The sequence below is a fragment of the Geotrypetes seraphini genome, chromosome 6 (assembly GCF_902459505.1).
Source record: "Geotrypetes seraphini chromosome 6, aGeoSer1.1, whole genome shotgun sequence".
Taxonomy (NCBI): domain Eukaryota; kingdom Metazoa; phylum Chordata; class Amphibia; order Gymnophiona; family Dermophiidae; genus Geotrypetes; species Geotrypetes seraphini.
The window spans coordinates 61,591,022-61,613,325 of record NC_047089.1 but is presented as its reverse complement, the minus strand read 5'-3'; the positions used below and the strand labels follow the sequence as shown (position 1 = coordinate 61,613,325).

Genomic DNA, 22,304 nt, shown 5'->3' with positions numbered 1-22,304 from the left:
GGATTGGTGACCTTGATCCGGACTCCCTCGGAGAATACGTCCGAGGGGGAGTTCGGAGGATGCGCGGGTTGGAGAGTGATAACTCAGCCACCCTTAGTGGTCCTGTACGAGGTGTAGGAGAACGGCCTCGTAGGGTTGGTGAACCTCGGGCCTTCTTGGAGGTACGGCGGTTCGAGGTTTCTGTCGTTCTAGCCCGACGTTTTGCCCCTCGGCGGTCCGCGGAGGGGGAACGTCTCGGGCGTCTCGGCGAGGAGTCCGAGGAGGATGGGATGCGGCGAGGATTGCGCACCTTTCCTCGAGGTTGTTCGGTGTGAGGCCCAGGCTGGTCTGGCACATTCGGGGTCGAGGCCGATTGAAACTGGGCCATTGCGGTGGACAGCTCCGACGTGATCATCGCTCGGAGTAAGTCCTGGAAGACGGGCCCGGACAGCATCGAAGGTATGTCCACTGCCTCGGTGCGCTCCACCGGGGGCGACCTCGTATCAGAGTATTCCCGTGTGGTGGAGGCACGGCCCGAAGGCTTGGAGGGCTTAGACGGGGCTGTAAGCATGGGGCTTCCGCCATGCGTTGCCGTTGTTCCCGAGGCTGGCTTCTTTGCTGTTACAGAACCTGAAGAGGGAAGAGGGGACTTACCCGGGGCCGAGGTTTTCTGTTGTCCTGAGGACTTCGGGGTCGAGTCTCGTGAGGTATCCGGGGCCGAGGTCAAGGCCGAGGCCGGGGCCGACCTCGAGGCCGAGGTGGAGGTTTGGTCCGGGGTGAAGAGATCCGCCATGCGGGCTTTTCTTCGGCGGAGGGCCCGGTTTTGGAAAATAGCGCACTGGGGGCAGGAGTCGGTTGGATGAGTCGCCCCCAGACAGAGGATGCACCGGCGATGCGGATCTGTGAGAGAAAGGAGCCGCTCGCACCGGGTGCACTTTTTAAAGCCGGTCAAAGGCCGGGACATTAAATCGAAAGTAGCCGCGGCTCGATTAGCCACGCGGCCACGGGGACCCGGAAGCCTCCGGGTCGTTGAAAACGAAGCAGGAATCAAGTAAAAAGGTAAGGAATTCGCGCACAGCGACTTAATCGTGAAAAAACAAGAAAAAATCGCGGTGCTAGAAGGCAGTTGGGGCAGAGCCTGAAAAACACGGCTTCTAGGCTCGCGGAAAATTTTGAACTGGAGACCACGAGGGGATGCACCCCCTAGTGGAGCCTGAAGGCACGCATGCGTGGAGCAGCAGAGCAAACTTAAATCTTCAATCAAGTTTGCTTGAAAATGCTTCCGCATCGGGGCTCCGTAGATGACGTCACCCACATGTGAGAATATCATGCCTGCTTGTCCTGGGATAAAGGAGGCTGCCGCAGCAGCCCTCACCACCAGTGCTTGTCTCTCTTCTTATTTTCTTCATTCAAATCCTTTTTCCATTCTTTAAAGGATTTTTTTTGGTTCTAATAGCCTCTTTCACTTCACTTTTTAACCATGCTGGCTCTCATTTCCTCTTCTTTCCACCTTTGCTAATACGTGGGATACATGTCTGGGCTTCCATGATGGTATTTTAAACACCCATGTGCCTGATTTACAGACCTAACCTTTGCAATTTATCCTTTTAGCTTCTTTTTAATACTCTTCCTCATTTTAACCTTTATTCTCCCTTTCAAAAATTAAATGCCTCTATAGCAGATTTCTTTTACAATGTCATTCCATGTATCAAGCTCAAATTTGATCACATTATGATCACTGTTTCCAAGCAGACCCAACACAGTTAATTCCTATACTATTCCTTGCATTCCACTAAGGACCAAAACAAAAATAGCTCCCCCCTCTTGTCGGTGAGAGGGGAAGATTTGTTGCCAAAAGGTGTGGAGGGGAGCGGAAGAAAAGTTGACTCATTGGAGGGACAGAGATGCTGATTGAGGAAGAGAATTAGGTTTGGAGGAGAGGAAGCGTGCAGAAGGCAGAAAGTGTTTGACTCATGGAGAGAGAGAGGGAGAGAGAGCGAGAGAGAACGAGAGAGAGAGGGATGGGGAAGGCAGAAAGGAGGGAAAGAGAAATGTCAAACTCAGGAAAAGTGGGAGAGGGCAGAGAGTAAAAAGTTGAACTCATGGAGGGAGGGAGTGATGTAGACAGGGGGAGGGAATGAGGATTGGAAAAGAGGAAGCGTGCAGGAGGCAGAGAGAAAGATGTTGGACTGGTGGAAAGGAGGGAGAAATGTTGGATGTGGCAGTAGAGGGAGTGGAAGAGGTGCATCCTGGCTCTCTCTCTCTCTCTTTCCCCACTGCCTTTGCATTAAGGGAGGAAATGAAAGAACTTTTCAACAGCCCCTTTACACTACGATTAATAATTGAGGTTTCCCAAAAGAGTTTTAACTTATTACCTACTGAAATGGAAGAGGTTGCTGAAAATCAGTAAGAACCTCCTCTTCCACACCACCCTCACCCAATTCCTCTCACCCTGCAAATTGCCCCTTTCTCCAATTCTCACGCATACCTCACAAGTTCCATAAAACTCCACCACCAAAGCTTACCTTATTTATCTTCTCCTTTGGATGTGTGAGGAGATTTGGAAAATGAGTCAGAACATCACAGTTTAGGACCACTTGCGTCTGTTCATCTGTACCCGTCACTATGTTGCCTACTGCTCTCAGTGCTGCTGTCTAAAAATAAAATATATCTGTATTAAAAAGTGCAACTGTAGATTAAACAAAAAAACAAAATCTCTAAAACGAATCAGTATACCAGGATATGGAAAAGGCAGAATATCAAATTATTATAGTGAAGGAAGGGGTTAACAAGGCTAAAAGCCTTCACTGGGAAGAGAAGTGTACTTAGTAACCTGCGCCACCAAGGAATCCACCTCTGGAAAAACGCTGATTAAAGGTATCCGCCATCGGATAGAGCTTTGACATAGCCTTTGCCTCTCTGAGGACCTTCCAGCATCTCCCAGTGATCCATGAGCATCTTTGCAATGTCTGGATGGTCAGGAAAACAGAAGACTGCAGTTTCATGTTACTCATAAGACAGCATTGTGCTGTCGAAGACTGAGTAGTCTCCAATTCCTGAAGGGATTCTGAATGATCCCTATCAGCGCTGAAAGTTCTCCAAATCTGAGTCCTGGAGATCTGTGACTGCAACTACATTTCCCACTATGGAAATGCCCGCCATAAGATAGTCATGAGCACATTGTCTGGATCATCTGAGTCATCTGCTGGCAGACTGTCCTCCGATTGTACATGCGGATTTTCCAAACTTTTATTGGCTAAATAGGCCTGAAACATTAATAAATTCCAGGGGAAAACCTTGCCCTGAGAGGCAGTCATGCCCTCCGATCCCTGCTTAGAGCTCTTGTGGGTTTTCAATGCCAAATAGCTACTGCGTTATCCCAGAGATGCACTTGTGCTGTTCCCTTGCCCCAGTTTGGACTTTTTGGACAGTCCTCAGATGGACCGAGTGCTAGAACACCCCACCACTGAACAGGCAGGGGGGGGGGCAAAGCTGATGCCACCTCCCCCCCACCACGTGCCATGCAGTACTTGGAACACAGAAACTCGCATGACGTTCATCTACCAAAAATAGGGCATGAATCAGAAGTAGCCTGCTTTGAGGAGTCCATCTGACCTGTTTTCTTTCAAAAACAAAGTGTTTTGAGGTAGATAAAAGCTTTAAATTCAAATCAAGAAAATCCAAGATGGCCACTGTGGGAGTGATTTTAGTGTTAAAACACCAGAGGAAACACTGAAAATTTTTTTTTTTGGGGGGGGGGCAATGTTATGATTTTTGGAGTAGCGGGAGGGGGAGGGGGGACATCTAGGACTAATCTGAATCTGGAGACCCCCCTCCCAAAATTGATCTCATATGCTGTCAGTTTGTTACTCAATGTGCCGTGCTGGGAGCTGCAAGATGGAAGCTGAAACAGTTTAGAGATTCTCTGCCTCAACAAGCTTTGGAATCTGCACTGCCAGGATCTTCTGACTACCTCTCGGGCCTAACACACCGGCGGAGACTTCTACCCCTCCTGGAAACATCACGTACGCAAATGCGTAGAGGAACACAGTCAGTTCCGATCCTCAATACATCACCATGGAGCCATGAAGCCTGTGCTCAAACCCCCTAGTGGACAAACATGGGCTAAGCAACACTACCCAGGGAACAGTTCCCGAGCCTCGAACTATAAATGCAGGCTGTCCAGGTGGGTCCACTACAATGCAGCCATTCCCTTGGAAGCAGACTTTACCAGGAAAGTCTGCAATCTCCTGCAGTCAGAACTGTTCCCACAGGGACCTCTGCAGCATGAAACATGCAAAGTTGCAAAAATACCGATGTTAAAGAAAAGACAAGCTCCTACTGTCTTGCTAGTAGGAAGACAGCTGGAAGTTGGTGGGCAGTCTAGAGGTAAGAGGAGGAGCAAAAAGTTATGCTAATGAAGCTGCCTACAAGAGATTCAAGTTTCAAGCTTAATTTAAAAAATTTATACTGCCTAATCATCCTTCTAGGTGGTGTACAAAATCATAGAAGAAAACAATAGTTAAAATACAAATTTAAAGACAGGGGACAACAGGCTTTTGGAGACATAAATCCATAACAGGTGGAAACAAGAGGATAATAGGCAGGAACTACAATTTCAAAGATAAAAGATAACAGTTTAAGGGAAAAATAATAGGAGGCTAAATAAAAATAAAATCATTCTAAGTCGCCCTTAAAAGGGCAGCTAAGTCTCAAAGGCATTGTTAAAAAGAAAGGTCTTTAGCTTTGTCTTGAATTGATTAAGAGATGATTCATTGCGTAAATAAGTTGGAATGCTATTCTAAAGAGAAGGCGCAGTCACAGAAAAAATAGAAGAAGATCTCACTATATTTATGTATCTTAGTGAAAGAACAGAGAGATTATGAGCTGACGATCGAAGAGCCTTAGAAGGGTTATATGGGATAAGATTATTGATGAATTCTGGTTGGTTATTTTGTTGGATTTTAAAAGTTAACAAAAGTATTTTATAGGTGATTTTATGTTCTATTGGTAACCAGTGAGCTTTATGTAAAAGTAACGTGGTCATGTTTTTTTGCATTGAATATGATTTTTACTGCAGTATTCTGTACTATCTGAAGTCTTCTGATTTCTTTTTTTTGTTATGCCTTTGTAAAGGCCATTGCAATAATCTATAAATGAGATCACGAGGCAGTGAAAGCACAGTTACTTACCGTAACAGGTGTTATCCAGGGACAGCAGGCAGCTATTCTCACATATGGGTAACGTCATCTGACGGAGCCTCGATGCGGACACCTCACAAGCAGACTTAGAAACATAGAAAGATGACGGCAGAAAAGGGCCACAGCCCAACAAGTCTGCCCACTCTATTGACCCACCCCATTAAGTCTGAATGCTAATGACCTAGTTCCTTAACTCGACCCTAGTAGGGATCCCACGTGGATGTCCCATTTATTCTTAAAGTCGAGCACGCTGGTGGCCTTGATCACCTGCACCGGAAGTTTGTTCCAGTGATCTACCACCCTTTCTGTGAAGAAATACTTCCTGGTGTCACCACTAAATTTCCCTCCTCTGAGTTTGAGCGGGTGCCCCCTTGTGACCGAGGGTCCCTTGGGAAAGAATATATCGTTTTCCACCTCGACACGACCCATGACGTATTTAAATGTCTCAATCATGTCACCCCTTTCCCTGCGCTCCTCTAGGGTATAGAGCTGCTGTTTGCCCAGTCTTTCTTCGTATGAGAGACCCTTGAGCCCCGAGACCATCCTAGTGGCCATCCAGAATTGCACACAGTATTCCAGATGGGGTCTCACCATGGTTCTGTAGAGTGGCATTATGACTTCAGGTTTACGGCTGACGAAGCTTCTATAGATACATCCCATCATTTGCCTTGCCTTTGATGAGGCCTTCTCTACTTGTTTGGCAGCCTTCATGTCTGCACTGATGATTACCCCCAAGTCCCGTTACTCTGAAGTCCTAGCTAGCGTTTCTCCATTCAAGGAGTATGTTCTGCATGGATTTCCTCTGCCGAGATGCATGACCTTACATTTTTTAGCGTTGAAGCCTAGCTGCCATGTCGAGGACCAGTTTTCTAACGTGATCAGATCTTGTGTCATAATATCCTGGAGGTTGCTTTCACTTACTATGTTACACAGTTTGGCATCGTCGGCGAACAGTGCTACTTTTACCCTGAAGCCCCCGGGTCAAGTCCCCTATGAATATGTTGAAAAGGGATGGTCCCAGGACTGAGCCCTGCGGCACTCCACTAGTCACCTCCGATGTCTCAGAGAGGGTGCCGTTGACCACCACCCTCTGAAGTCTTCCACTCAGCCAATCACTGACCCATGCAGTTAGTTTCTCACCCAAACCCATCGATTTCATCTTGTTTAATAGTCTACGGTGTGGGACACTGTCGAAAGCTTTACTGAAATCCAAGTACACTATGTCCAGAGACTCTCCCAAGTCTAGCTTTCCTGTCACCCAATCGAAGAAGCTTATAAGATTGGATTGGCATGACCTGCCTCTGATGAATCCATGTTGACAGGGATCCCTTAGATTCCCTTCATCCATTATCGTGTCTAATTTACCTTTAAGTAGAGTTTCCATGAGTTTACACACTATTGATGTGAGACTCACTGGTCTGTAATTCGCAGCCTCTGCTCTGCAACCCTTTTTGTGCAGAGGAACGATGTTAGCTGTTTTCCAGTCCAGGGGGACTCTCCCCGTACTTAGGGAGAGATTGAAGAGCATGGCTAACGGTTCCGCCAGAACATCACACAGCTCTCCGAGCACTCTTGGGTGCAAATTGTCCGGTCCCATGGCTTTGTTCACCTTGAGTCTTGAAAGTTCTCTGTAAACATCAGCTGGTGTGAACTCAAAATTCAGAAATGGGTCTTCCTTGCTTTCCTTTGCTTCCAGCCGTGGCCCGTGCCCTGGCGCCTCGCAGGTAATGACTGAACAGAAGTAATCGTTCAGTAGTTTGGCTTTTTCAGAATCTGTTTCCACATAATTCCCGTCTGGCGTTCTAAGGCGTACTATCCCGTCTGCGTTCTTTTTCCTGTCGCTAATGTACCTGAAGAAGGATTTGTCCCCTTTTTTAATGTTCTTCGCTAGAGTTTCTTCCATTCGAAGTTTGGCCTCCCTGACTGCTGTTTTGACCGCTGCAGACTTTGTCCTGTATTCAATGTTTGCTTCTTTTTCCCCCGTGCGTTTGTACAAGAGAAACACTCTTTTCTTATCCTTGACGAGGTACGAGACCTCATCAGTGAACCATTGGGGTTTCTTTTTTCTTTGTTGTTTAGTTACTGATTTTATGTAGCGGATAGTTGCCTCATGAAGGGTCGATTTCAAGGTTGACCACATAACCTCCACATTATCCGTTACTTCTTGAACCTGAAGTGTCTGATGGACGAAGTCTCCCATGCGTGTGAACTCAGTGCCCCAGAAATTGAGTACCCTTGTTTTTGTTTGTGATCTAGGGAAGCCTTTCCTAAGGTTGAACCATACCATGTTATGGTCACTGGTGGCTAGCGGTTCTCCCACCGAGATCTCTGAGACGCTTTCCCCGTTTGTAAGTAGCAGGTCCAGGATGGCCTGGGACCTAGTGGGCTCTAATACCAATTGTTTGAGCCGTACTCCCTTCATGGACGTTAATATCCTCCTGCTATCATAAGTAGTCGCTGAGAGTGTGTTCCAATCTACATCAGGCATGTTAAAGTCTCCCAACAGAACAACGTCTCCCCGTAAGGTGATATTCTCAATGTCTTCAATTAATTCAATGTCCTTGTGCTCCGATTGTCTTGGAGGTCTGTACACCACACCAAGATACAGGCATTTTTCTCCGCCTCTGGCCAGGTTTACCCAGATGGATTCCCCAGTATACTTGATATCCGTGATTCTGGTTGTCTTGATGTTTTCTTTGATGTAAAGTGCTACCCCTCCTCCTAACTTACCCTCTCTGTCTTGGACTTGCTTGAAGAAACTAGAAGTTTTGAGTCGACCGCACCGCGTATGCACGAGTGCCTTCCCGCCCATGGGCGTCTCCTCAGTTCAGATATCTAGCAGAGAAGCCAACCAGGGGAGGTGGGTGGGTTGTGAGAATAGCTGCCTGCTGTCCATGGATAACACTTGTTACGTTAAGTAACTGTGCTTTATCCCAGGACAAGCAGGCAGGTATTCTCACATATGGGTGACCTCCAAGCTAACCAGAATGGGATGGTGGGAGTGTTGGCAATTTAGGAGAATAAATTTTGTAATACTGTTTGGCCAAACTATCCATCCCGTCTGGAGAAAGTATCCAGCCAATAGTGAGAAGTGAATGTATGAACCGAGGACCAAGTAGCAGCCTTGCAAATCTCCTCAATCGATGTCGATCTGAGGAAAGCTACAGAAGCTGCCATTGCTCTGACTTTATGGGCTGTGATTTTACTGTGAAGTGGTAATCCAGCCTAGGCATAGCAGAAAGAGATACAAGCCGCCATCCAATTAGAGCTGGTGCGTTTATTGGGATCAAAAGAGACAAAAAGTTGAGGAGCAGTTCTGTGTAGTTTGGTGCGTTCCAAGTAGAAGGCCAAAGCACGTTTACAGTCCAGAGTATGAAGAGCTGATTCTCCAGGGTGAGAATGAGGCTTTGGAAAAAACACAGGAAGTACGATAGATTGGTTGAGATGAAATTCTGAGACCACTTTAGGTAGGAATTTCGGATGAGTATGAAGAACCACCTTGTCATGATGGAACACAGTGAATGGTGGATCAGTAACCAAAGCTTGCAGCTCACTGACTCATCGCGCAGAAGTGAGGGTACCACTTTCCAAATGAGATACTTCAAATGAGCCGTATCAATTGGTTCAAATAGAGGCTTCATGAGGTGAGAAAGGACAACATTGAGGTCCCAAACCACAGGAGGCGGTTTGAGAGGAGGTTTAACATTGAAAAGTCCTTTCATGAATCTGGAAACCACCGGATCAGCAGAGAGGGGTTTTCCTTCAATAGGCTGATGAAAAGCTGCAATTGCACTGAGATGGACACGAATGGATGTAGACTTGAGTCCAGAATTGGATAGGTGCAAAAGATAATCCAAAACAGATAAGGAAGAATGTTGAGGCTCCTTATGATGAGAGACACACCATGTAGAAAATCTAGTCCATTTTTGGTGATAGCATTGTCTAGTTGTAAGCTTTCTAGAAGCTTCTAGAACATCTCTGAAAGATTGAGAAAACTGAAGAGGAGTTATGTTGAAAGGAACCAGGCTGTCAGGTGTAGAGACTGCAGGTTGGGATGAAGCAGAGATCCTTAACTCTGTGTAAGCAGAGAAGAAAAAACTGGTAGAAGGTATGGCTCCCTGCTGCTGAGTTGAAGTAGAAGGGAGTACCAAGGTTGTCTCGGCCACAGAGGAGCAATTAGAATCATGGTGGCATGATCGTTTTCAATTTGACTAGAGTCTTGAGAATGAGAGGGAATGGAGGAAATGCGTAGAGGAATAGATTCGTCCATTGTAGAAGAAAAGCATCTGCCTCGAGGCAGTGAGGAGAGTATATCCTGGAGCAGAACTGAGACAGTTTGAAGTTGTGGGGAGCTGCAAAGAGGTCTATCTGAGGTGTTCCCCACTATGAGAAAATTTGATGAAGAGACGAGGAATGGAGAGTCCATTCGTGATTTTGCAGAAGACGACTCAAGTTGTCCGCCAAGGAATTCTGAGCCCCTTGAATGTAGATAGCTTTGAGGAAGGTGTTGTGATGGATTGCCCAGTCCCAAACTTCCAGAGCTTCTTGACAAAGGGAGGCAGATCCCATCCCTCCCTGTTTGTTGACATAATACATGGCGACTTGGTTGTCCGTGCGGACGAGGACTACTGTCGTGAAGCAGATGTTGAAAAGCATGGAGAGCTTTGAAGATCGCTCTGAGTTCCAACTGACTGATATGACATTGACGATCCGTACTGGTCCAGAGGCCTTGAGTACAGAGACCATTGAGATGAGCGCCCCAAGCGTAGGTCGACGAGTCTGTCGTGAGGACCTTCTGATGAGGGGGCATGTGAAAAAGCAAGCCTCTGGAAAGATTGGAAGAGAGCATCCACCAACGGAGAGACTTCTTCAAAGAAGGAGTGACTGTGATGTATAGAGAAAGAGGATCGCAAACCTGCGTCCATTGAGATGCCAGGGTCCACTGAGTAATTCTGAGGTAAAGTCTGACAAAAGGAGTCACGTATACTGTGGAGGCCATGTGACCTAGAAGTACCATCATGTGTCTTGCTGAGATGGAAGAGCGGGAAGACACTGTATGACAGAGTTGAAGAAGAGCTTCCAGATGTTGTTGTGGAAGGAATGCTCTGAGTTGGACAGTGTCCAGAACAGCTCCAATGAATTGTAGGTTCTGAGAGGGTTGAAGTTGAGATTTGGGAAAGTTGATTTCGAATCCCAAACTTTGAAGAAACCAGGTAGTGCGTTGGGTCGCTACAATAACCCCTTGAGAGGTGGAATCTTTGATGAGCTAGTCATCGAGGTAAGGAAATACCTGAAGACCATGATTCCGTACAGCTGCCACTACCACAACCAGGCACTTGGTGAACACTCTGGGAGACGAGGCCAGGCCGAAGGCTAGTACTCTGTATTGAAAATGCAGATTCCCCACCCCAAATCTGAGGTATTGACGGGAGGCCGGATGAATGGGTATATGAGTATAGGCCTCCTTGAGATCCAGAGAGCATAACCAATCGTTCTGCTCAAGAAGGGGATAGAGAGATGCCAGGGACAACATTCAAAACTTTTTTTTGACCAAAAATTTGTTGAGAGCCCTGAGATCCAAAATGGGTCACAGATCGCCCGTCTTCTTCGGAACAAGGAAGTAACGGGAGTAAAACCCCCTGCTTTGCTGTTCCAAGGGAACTGGTTTGATGGTATGGAGATGAAGCAGAGCTTGAGCTTCCTGAAGAAGAAGGACGGTCTGGGATGGACTGGAAGGATACTATCTTGGAGGAAGCTCTGGTGGAACCTGACTGAAATGAAGAGATCTGATGATGGAAAGGACCCAGAGGTCGGATGTTATGACCGTCCATCTGTCGTAAAAAAGATGGAGACTACCTCCTATAGGTGGAAAAGGAGTCAGAGACAGAACGATGGATGTTATGCTCTGGTGTAAATGGTCAAAAAGGCTGAGAAGCCTTAGGTGGAGCAGAAGGTTGAGGCTTCTGTTGCTTCTGAGTTGGCTGTTTCTTCAAAGGAGGGCGAGTGTAAGGCGCCGGCTTTGGAGGAAAACTCCTCTGGTAGATGACAGGAGGACGTGCAGGCCTAGAAGGAGCTGGCTTAGGCTTTGGTTTGACTATAGAGGCAAAAGATTTAGCATGGTCAGACAACTTTTTGGTGGCTGCCTCGATGGACTCATCAAAAAGGTCATTGCCTTCACAAGGGATGTTCGCCAGGCGGTCCTGGAGATTAGAGTCCATGTCTATGGTGCGAAGCCAGGCTAGACGACGCATTGCCATAGAGCAAGCCGCTGCTCGGGCAGAGAGCTCAAAGGCGTCATAAGAGGATTGCAGAAGATGGAGACATAACTGAGAGAAAGAAGCAATGACTTCTTGAAATTCAAAATGCATGCTATCATCCAAGTAACTCAAAAATTTTGGCAGAAGAGACAAAAGAAATTCTAAATAAGTGATAAAATAAAAATTATAATTGAGGACCCTCGAGGACATCATAGCATTTTGGTAAATGCGACGTCCAAATTTATCCATGGTCTTACTCTCCCGGCCAGGAGGAACTGTGGCATACACTCTGGAAGGATGGGATCTCTTTAAAGAGGATTCCGCAAGCAAGGATTGATGTGACAATTGGGAATTGTCAAAACCTTTATGATGCACCGTTTTATATCTGGCATCCAACTTTCCTGGAACTGCTGGAATGGAAAAAGGAGTCTCCATGCATCGAGTAAAAGTCTGATCGAGAAGCTGGTGTAGTGGCAGCTTGAGAGACTCAGCTGGAGGTTGAGGAAGGTGCATGACCTCGAGGTTTTCTTTAGAGTACTTGGGTCCTGTGGAAAGCTCAAGTCCATAGCCATCTGTCTCAAAAAAGAGGAAAAAGATAACTGGTCTGCAGTTGCATGGCCTCGAGAAGGACTCGAGGACGTCGAGGCAGCTGGAGTCGAAGAAGTAGAAGCCTCAGCAGGAAACCATGGGACGAAGGAACCTGGAGACTTGGACGAGGCACTGGACATCGGGATATCCTCGAGAGCCGGCATCGGAGACTTGGAACGAGAAGTTGGAGGTCTTGTCGAGGCCGGAGAGGACCGAGGCTTTGAGGTATGATGTCTCGAAGAATGCCTCGAAGTAGGCCTCGAGTGATGTCGAGAACTGCGTCTCGAGTTGGATCTTGAAGATTGAGCAGAGGTTGCCTCGGAAGCAGTAGATCGAAGAAAGATCTATAGGTGTGGAGGAGCCCTGAAGGAACTTCAAAGACTGGACCCCCTTGGTAGAATGGGAGGTAGACCGTCGATGCACTCGCACAGACTCTACTCTATGCGTTTCGTGCTTGGAAGCCCAACCAGACACTCGCAGAGACTCCGCTCCCTGCATCGAGTGTGGAGGATCAGACCGGGGCACAGGCGGCTCGACCTCGCGGGAGACTTCTGCATGCCCAGGCTGAAGTAGAGTGAGCAGTGTGGGTCCCATGGTAGTAAGGACCTTAATAATCTGCTCCTCCAAAGAGGTCTGGGACGTAGCCGGCAAGGAGGGTACCACGTCTGAAACCGGCCCACCTGCCTTGGCTGAAGGGTCCCGCACAGTGGTGCGAGAGTGTTTCGACTTGGGAGGCTTCAACACCTTAATCACCACTAGCGGAACTGAGTGCTGAGCTATCTGACCTGAGGAGACAGGAGAAGATATGGCAGCCGAAGACGTCGAAGCAAGAGCCGCTCCAAAAGACGAAGGTCTGATGAGGCTCGAGGTGGAAGCAGCAGAAGGGTAGGCTTCGATGGGGGTCGATGCCTAAGACACCTTCGATGCAGAAAGAGTAGTAGACTCCATCTCGAAGAGGCTATCCACCAGGAAGCAATGACACTTAAAAGCACGAGGCTTAAGTGTTTGGCAAGGCAGGCACGAGGTAGGATGATGTTTCGGCCCAAGGCACTTGAGACAGCATCTGTGAGGGTCCGTAAGAGATATCGTGTGCTTGCACTTGCTACACCGTTTGAAACCGGTAAAAGGCTGGGGCATAGACGAAAAAACAGCCGACGCAAAGTCAAAGCCCGTGGGCCGCGGCTGAGCGGCCTGTACCGGACGAACGGACGGAAGTAAAATTTTTTTTATTTTTAAAAGAAAGAAAAAGACAAACAAGGCGATTCGTGAGAAAAATAAAACACAAACTGCGGTGAGAGAAGGCACGAACAACAAAGTTACCGGAGAGAGTCAAAAAGAGGGACTTCTCAGCTCCGCGGAAAACTAAGAAATGAGGAGACGTGCCCTGTGCACTGGGCGGGAAGGCACTCGCGCATGCGCAGTGCGGGTGACTCGAAACTTCTAGTTTCTTCAAGCAAGTCTGCTTGTGAGGCGTCCGCTTCGAGGCTCCGTCGGATGACGTCACCCATATGTGACAATACCTGCCTGCTTGTCCTGAGATAATTAAAATATTCAAAGAGGCTGGTTCTAGCAATTTGGATAAGGCTCTAATCATGCACAGCCATTGAAAGCAGCGCTGGACCACAGTAATAATATGAAGGTGATAATTAAATTTGCTGTCAAAGGTGACTAAGTAATTTTAATGAAGTTACAATGTTGATAGATAGGGTTTTGAGTTTTAAAGGAACCTGTAAAGAAAGTTCTTTTTTGATGGGAAATATTTGCAATATTCATGTTTAAATCTTTTATTAATTTTTCAAAGTTAACAAAAATGCAGTACAGTATCTATACAAACAGCATTATTCATATATGCATTTATAATCGATCAAAATCCGTAGCATGATAACCCCCTCCCACCCAACCAATACCTTGCAAGAGAATAAAACCATGACATAAATATCTCTCCCACCCTCTGGGTGTGTGTGCAATATACCAACAGGATCAAAGGGAACTCCCCCCCAAAAGAAAACAAAACAACACACAAAACCAATTACAATGCATCCATAAAAGATATCAAAGGCCCCAGATTAACTTAAATCTCTTAGTATGACTCATTATATCTGCATTCATTTTTTCAAATTTATAAGTTACACATAAACTTGCTCACCAAAAATTAAAGTTAAGGCGATCCCAGTTCTTCCAGTTATGCATAAACTTGCCCACTAAAAATTAAAGTTAAGGCGATCCCAGTTATGCATAATCATTTGTATGGCTACCCCGGTCATGATAAGGAAAAGCCGCTCTCTATATATGTCCAATGAGGGCTTCAGATGTAACATCGTCCCCCCTTATATGTCAAAGGAATCGATGCCTCAAGTATAGCATTAATCTGTCCCCATATCGACTTCCACAAGTTGAGTATTAAAGGACAATAGAACAACAGATGATCCAGTGTCCCTAAATCAAGATGACAATGCCAGCATCTATTAGACTTAGAACTATCTAACTTTTGTAAACAAACAGGGGTCCAAAAAGTTCTATGCAATAAGAAAAACCATGTTTGTCTCATAGATGCCGACGCTGTACATCTCATCCTCCGAGTCCAAATTCGTGGCCATCAAGATGCAGAAATGTACTGCTTTATCTCAATGCTCCAAATTTCTTTAAGACTATTTTTTGGTTTCTTATTCAAAAATTAATTTATACCACCTGGCGGCCTGATGTGATATTCAAAGAAAGAATATTAGAGTCAAGCCAAGAATTGATCTTTTCCAATTTTTGATTTATGAGTATTACTTCATTTGGGTTGTTTAGATTTATAGGATGAACTAGCTGGACATCGTCAGCATATGCGAACATTGTAAAACCAATGGATTGTCCTAATGTTAGAAGGGGAGCCAGAAAGAGATTAAATAGTATAGGGGATAATATTGATCCGTGTGGGATCCCATATTCGGTCATGAATGAGTCTGAAGATGTTCCGTTGAAAACTACCCTAGCAGATCTTTCAGAGAAAAAAAAAAAAGACAAAAACCAGTCCAGTACCTGGTCTGTCATTCCAATTTCGCTCAAACATGTGAGATGGGATTGACTACCCACTTGCTCAGAAATGGAGTGGGATTGTACAAGAAAAGAGCATTAGAGGATTCAATCAGCCCATCCATTAACTCATGCTTTCTTGAAAAGGAACGCTTTTAAAGCTTTCCAAAATATTGTATAATGATAAATCTTATGTAAATCTGGGGTAAGCTTGTTCTACAAAAGGAAGTCTGTCATGGAAAAAGCTCAGTCACTCAAGTGTGAACCCCTAATATAGCTCATTAGAGGACCATAAGAACAGCCTCACTGGATCAGACCAATGGTCCAATCCCATTAGCCCGTTCTCACTTTGGCCAATCCAGGTCACCAGTATCTGGCCAAAACCCAAGGTGTAGCAATATCCCATGCTACCGATACAGGGCAAGCAGTGGCTTCACCGTGTCTTTCTCAACAACAGACTATGGACTTTTCCTTCAGGAACTTGTCCAAACAGCACAGTTACTTACCGTAACAGGTGTTATCCAGGGACAGCAGGCATATATTCTCACATGTGGGTGACGTCATCTACGGAGCCCCAGCGCGGACAGCTTTTCAAGCAAACTTGATTGAAGTTTCAAGTTTGCTATGCTGCACCACGCATGTGCATGCCTTCTTGCCCACTAGAGGGCGCATCCCCACCTCGTGGTCCTCAGTTCCATAACCAGCAAAGAAGCCATCCCCGGGGAGGAGGGAGGGTTGTGAGAATATATGCCTGCTGTCCCTGGATAACACCTGTTACGGTAAGTAACTGTGCTTTATCCCAGGACAAGCAGGCATGATATTCTCACATGTGGGTGACCTCCAAGCCAACCAAAAAAGGGCAGGTGGGAGGATGGCAATTTAGGAAAACAGATTTCGCAAAACTGACTGGCCAAACCGGCCGTCACTCCTAGATAACGTATCCAGACAGTAGTGGGAGGTGAAAGTATGAACCGAAGACCAAGTGGCAGCCTTGCAGATATCCTCCACCGGAGTAGACCGGAGGAACGCCACAGAAGCTGCCATCGCTCGGACCTTATGTCCCGTGACCCGACCATGAAGCGCGAGACCAGCCTGAGCGTAGCAAAAAGAAATACAAGCAGCCAACCAGTTGGACAAGGTGCGCTTGGAAACAGGACGTCCCAACCGATTAGGATCAAAGGACAAAAACAATTGAGGAACCTTCCGATGAGACCTGGTGCGTTGAAGATAAAAAGCCAACGCTCTCTTACAGTCAAGCGTGTGAAGCGCCGCCTCCCCAGGATGAGCGTGGGGCTTCGGAAAAAACACCGGAAGAACAATTGACTGATTGAGGTGGAAATCAGATACAACCTTAGGCAAAAATTTAGGATGGGTGCGAAGAACCACCTTGTCATGATGGAACACAGTAAAGGGCGGGTCCGCAACCAAAGCCTGCAGCTCACTAATCCGACGAGCAGACGTGAGCGCAAGTAAAAAGATCACCTTCCAAGTGAGAAACTTAAGAAGAGACTTGTCAATAGGCTCAAAAGGAGGTTTCATCAGCTGAGCCAAGACCACATTAAGATCCCAAACCACAGGAGGAGGTTTCAGAGGAGGATTAACATTCACTAAACCCCTCATGAAACGAACCACCAGAGGATGAAGAGAGAGAGAACGTCCCTCGAGATGCCGATGGAAAGCAGCAATAGCACTGAAATGCACCCTAATGGAAGTCGTCTTTAGCCCAGACTTGGACAAATGCAACAAATATTCCAGCACCGAGGACACCGGAACCGAACTCGGATCCAGATGGTGCGAGGAACCCACTTCTGGGAATAACAAAGCCGAGTCGAGACCTTGCGCGAGGCTTCCAACACCTCCCTGACCGACTGAGAAACAGAAACCGAAGTCAGGGGGAAAGAAACCAAGCCGTCAGATGTAATGACTGAAGATTGGGATGCAACAGCGAACCCCGACTCTGAGACAGCAGAGAGGGAAAAACAGGCAGAAGTAGAGGCTCCCTGGCACTGAGTTGAAGGAGCAGGGAGAACCAGTGCTGACGAGGCCAACGAGGCGCAATGAGAATCATAGTGGCTCTGGACGCCTTGAGATGAACCAACGTTCTCAAGATCAGAGGGAAAGGAGGAAACGCATAAAGGAACCTCCCTCCCCAGTCGAGAAGAAAGGCGTCGGCCTCGAGACGGTCCGGGGAGTACATCCGAGAACAATAGAGGGGCAGTTTGCGAGTCTCCGGGGAGGCAAACAGATCCACCTGAGGAGTCCCCCAGCGGTCGAAGACCTCGCGGAGAACTCGGGAGTTTAGCGCCCACTCGTGCGGCTGGAAAAGACGACTGAGTTTGTCGGCCAAACAATTCTTCTCTCCCTGAATGTAAACCGCCCGCAGGAAGATGTTCTGGGAGACCGCCCATTCCCAAAGGCGCAGGGCTTCCCGGCACAGGGACCAAGAGCCCGTTCCTCCTTGCTTGTTCACATAATACATGGCCACCTGGTTGTCCGTCTGCACAAGGACCACCTGATCGTTCAGCAGGTGGCAGAACGCTCGAGCCGCCAGAAAAATGGCACGAAGTTCTAAAACATTGATGTGACAACTCCGGTCCTCTGCCGACCATAGACCCTGAGTCCGCAGACCGTCCAGATGAGCTCCCCATGCGTACTCCGAAGAGTCTGTGGCCAGGACCTTGCGATGCGGAGGAACGAGAAAGAGCAAACCCCTGGAAAGATTGGACGAGTTGGTCCACCAAAGGAGCGAGCGTCTCAAAGAAGGAGTCACAGTGATAGGGGAGGAGACAGGGTCCCGATCCTGACGCCACTGGGAGGCCAAGGTCCACTGAGGAAGCCTCAGATGCAAACGGGCGAACGGAGTGACATGGACTGTCGATGCCATGTGGCCCAGCAGAACCATCATGTGCTGCGCCGAAACTGAGGGCAGCAACGAAACCTGGCGACTCAAGCGAAGCAAGACCTCCAACAGTGGCGGGGGGAGGAACGAACAGAGGCGAACCGTGTCCAGCACGGCCCCGATAAACTGAAGGGATTGAGTCGGGCACAACTGAGACTTGGGGAAGTTTACTTCGAACCCCAGACGTTGAAGGAAGATGATAGTCTGTCGGGTCGCTGAAATAACCCCTTTCTTAGAGGACGCCTTGATCAGCCAATTGTCCAGGTAGGGAAACACCTGCAGCCCCTGAGATCTCAGGGCTGCCGCAACCACCACCATACACTTCGTGAAGACTCGAGGGGACGAAGCCAGTCCAAAGGGGAGGACCCGATACTGGAGGTGCAACTCCCCCACCTGGAACCTGAGGAACTTGCGGAAGGCGGGATGCACCGGAACATGAGTATATGCTTCCTTCAGGTCCAGGGAGCACATCCAGTCCCCCGAGTCTAACAGAGGGTACAGGACTGGAAGGGACAACATACGAAACTTCTCCCGGACAAGGAACTTGTTGAGCCCCCGGAGGTCCAGAATGGGGCGTAAGTCCCCTGTCTTCTTCGGGACCAAAAAGTAACGGGAGTAAAACCCCCGTCCCCTTTGGTTCGGGGGCACAGGCTCCACCGCCCGAAGGCTCAACAAGGACCTGGCTTCCGACAGGAGAAGAGGAAGCTGGGCTCGACAGCCAAGAGAAGCCCCCGGCGGATGTTCTGGCGGCATGGCTAAGAAGTTTAATGAGTAACCCTCGGAGATGATCCGGAGCACCCAAGCATCCGACGTGATCTCGGCCCAGGCTGGAAGAAAGGCATGCAATCGGCCCCCGATAGGAAGGGGGTCCTTTGACAGTGCGGAGGGGGCCCGCCCCCAACCGCGCATCACGTCAAAAAGACGGAGCCGGTTTAGACGCCCCTTGCGCCTGAGGCTTTGGTTGGGACGCTCTGCCCTGCTGAGGGGGACGCCGGAGCGGAGGCCTCGAGAAAGCCGGCGTCGACTTCTGCGGGTATCGCCGCGGAGGAGGTCTAAACGGCTTCTGCGGCGGGGCCCGGGGTTTAGGACGGACCAATGAGGCGATAGAGCGCACATGCTCAGACAAGCGTTTGGTCGCCGCCTCCAAGGACTCGTCGAACAACTCTGAGCCAACACATGGAAGATTGGCCAGACGTTCTTGCAAGTTCAGGTCCATATCCAGGGTCCGAAGCCATGCGAGACGGCGCATCGCCACCGCAAAGGCGGAAACACGCGAGGCCAACTCAAACGCATCGTAAACTGCGTGAAAAAGATAGAGACGCAGCTGAGACAAGTTGGCCATAAAGGTACCAAAATCCCCCTTATGGGAATCCGGCATGACCCCATAATACCTGGGCAACGCTTTCACCATCTGCCTTAAATAGGATGAGAAGGTGAATGCGTAATTAAGGATCCTGGCCGCCATCATGGAGTTTGAATAGAGGCGACGACCAAACTTGTCCAGGGTCCGTCCCTCCCGCCCGGGGGAGACCGCCGCCGAGACCCTAGAAGGTTGGGACTTCTTCAACGCCGACTCCACCAGCAACGACTGGTGGGACAGCTGCGCTTTATTGAAGCCCTTGCAAGGGACTGTGCGGTACTTCGACTCCATCTTTGATGGAACCGCTGTGACTGTAAGAGGGGAGTCCAAGTTCCTCAGGAAGGTCTGGTGGAGAACCTTGTTGAGAGGCAGCCGAGGAGACTCCCTGGGGGGAGAGGGCAAATCCTGCTCCTCCAAAAATTCTTTCGTGTATTGCGACCCAGACGCCAGATCAAGGTCCAAAGCCCTCCCCATATCAAGCACAAATCTCGAAAAGGAGGAGGGCTTCGAAGGTGGAGAGGGAGACCGAGAAGCCCTCGTCGCCAAGAAAGAAGGGGAGGCCTCACGGGAGTAACGAGGTTCCTTACCCGTGCCAGACCCCGAGCCCCAAGAAGCCGCACCAAGCGACCTCGACGGGGTCGGGGACCGCCCATGCCCCGAGGAACCCTTGCGGGAAGTCCCCGGGGTATGGGGCACCGAGGCACGCCCCCTCCGTCTTGGCGAGGAGTCCCTCGAGTACTCAACCTCGGAGGAACGGAGTAGCCTCGGATTATCGAGGCGGAGCTCCTGTCGGTGAGGAGCGACCGCGTCGTCGAGGAGAGACCCGTTGACGTTTGGGCTTCCTCGACCGACGCTTCGCCCGAGGCCGACCCGAGGGCGAGTAACCCCGGGAGGACCTCAACGAGGACGAAGAGGAAGAGATCCTCCGAACCCTCCGCACCTTGTCCCGAGGCCGCACGCTCCGCTCAGGCTGGTCGACCGAGGTCGAGGGCATGGTCGGGGCCGAGGCCGAAGCCCCCCCGGGGCCGAAGTCGAGGGTACCGAGACCGAGGCCGCCGACGTCGGGGCAGCCGAGGGCGGCAGGAGGTGCGCGAGGGCACCGGACAGCTCCGAGGTAATGAGCGCAAGGAGCAAGTTCTGAAAGGCCGGCACCCCCATCATGGCAGGTAGATCCGGGACCGGCGGGTGCTCCCTCGAGGGCGACCTCGGTCTCGAGTATTCCCGCGGGGCACCCGACTTAGACGCTCGGGGCGGGGCCGAGGACGACCGACCCGCCCCCGTCGATGAGCCCGAGGATGGCTTCTTCGAGGCTGGAACAGAAGAAGGAAGTGAGGACTTACCCTTCGTCGACTTCGGGGTCGAGGACACAGGCTTCGACGAAGCGGGCTGTCGGGGCGAGGTCGAGGGAGACGAGGCCAAGGCCGGGGCCGAAGCCGAGGCCGATGTTGAGGCCTTCCCCGCCACGGGGTCCACAGCAAAGAGCTCCGCCATACGAGCGCGACGTCGGCGGAGGGCCCTTTTCTGAAAAGTAGAGCACCGAGCGCAAGAGTCGGTCGGGTGCTCAGGACTCAGACAAAGTAAGCACCACCGGTGAGGATCGGTGATCGAAAGGAGTCGATCGCACCGGGTGCACTTTTTAAAGCCCGTCAAGGGACGGGACATGGACACAAAAGCCGGCCGGGAACGAACGAGGTCCCGCGGCCGCGGCTACCGGGAGCCCCCGGAGCCGAACAAAAAATCCTTTTTTTTTTTTTGACGAAAACTTAAACAAAAACAAAGAAAAAAGCAAAGTAAGCACAGCAACCGAGAAAGAAACACTCAGCCGCGGTGTCAGAAGGCTAAAATAGAAGAGCACAAATTCCACAGGGCTTCTGGCTCCGCGGAAAAGACTGAACTGAGGACCACGAGGTGGGGATGCGCCCTCTAGTGGGCAAGAAGGCATGCACATGCGTGGTGCAGCATAGCAAACTTGAAACTTCAATCAAGTTTGCTTGAAAAGCTGTCCGCACTGGGGCTCCGTAGATGACGTCATCCACATGTGAGAATATCATGCCTGCTTGTCCTGGGATAACTTTCTTAAAACCAGCTATGCTATCTGCTCTTACCACATCCTCTGGCAATGCGTTCCAGACCTTAACTATTCTGAGTGAAAAAAAATTTCCTCCAATTGGTTTTAAAAGTATTTCCCTGTAACTTCATTGAGTGTCCCCTAATCTTTGTAAGTTTTGACTAGAATGTCGAGATCTAACAGTAGTGTGCTTCACCAAATTTGAGCCCAAAACACCAGGGCCTTATGCTATGCAAGCCATAGAAAACCATAAACACCTTAACCCTTTCAGGACCATAAGGATCGTAGGCCAATTTTTGTGGTTTTGACGACATTTTTATGGTAAAAAGGGCTTGCAGATGCCAAAAAATTGATTTTTTTTGTGAAATATCATTATTTAAAAAAAAAAAAATCACACTTCTGGCTTATGGACAGTGTGGCAAGTGAATCTTCTCGTCAATCTGGCAACGACGCTAATGAATGAATGTCGGAACCAGTTTGTTTACATAAAGGCAGTATCATATGGAATTCGTACATATCAAATTTAGAACTGTAGACTATCCCAATCAAAATTTATAGGATTTTAAAGTTATGGGACAAATATGTCCCTTGGTCCTGAAAGGGTTAAACTGCACCTGTGCCTCTGCAGGGAGCCAGGGTAAATAAAAATCATTTTTTAAATTGGATTTTAAATAAAATGCTTTTATTGGGGGGAAATCTATATAAAAATAGTTTTCTATTTCAGATACATTATAGTTCAAAAGTTATTCAGTATGAAATAAGGATTAGGGTTTTTTTTAATGTACCATGTTTTTAAAATTATGTTGCATAAGGCTGTATATTCATGCAATGTTTAGTTTTTTAGTAAGTCTTGATGTGTGGAGTAGCGATGTATCCATGATACTGGAGATAAGCCTTTGTTGTAGAAGGCGGTTCTTAATGGAACAACTCTGCA

At 48.6% G+C, this 22,304-nt stretch overlaps 1 protein-coding gene across 1 annotated transcript in view; it reads right to left on the bottom strand.

Moving 5' to 3' along the window:
• KPNA3 (karyopherin subunit alpha 3) overlaps positions 1 to 22,304 on the bottom strand; it is a 251,650-nt gene that overhangs the window by 39,841 nt on the left and 189,505 nt on the right. Inside the window, exon 11 of the mRNA XM_033950092.1 lies at positions 2,505 to 2,633. Coding sequence (XP_033805983.1) covers positions 2,505 to 2,633 — 129 coding nt within the window. The remainder of the gene's footprint in view (positions 1 to 2,504; positions 2,634 to 22,304) is intronic.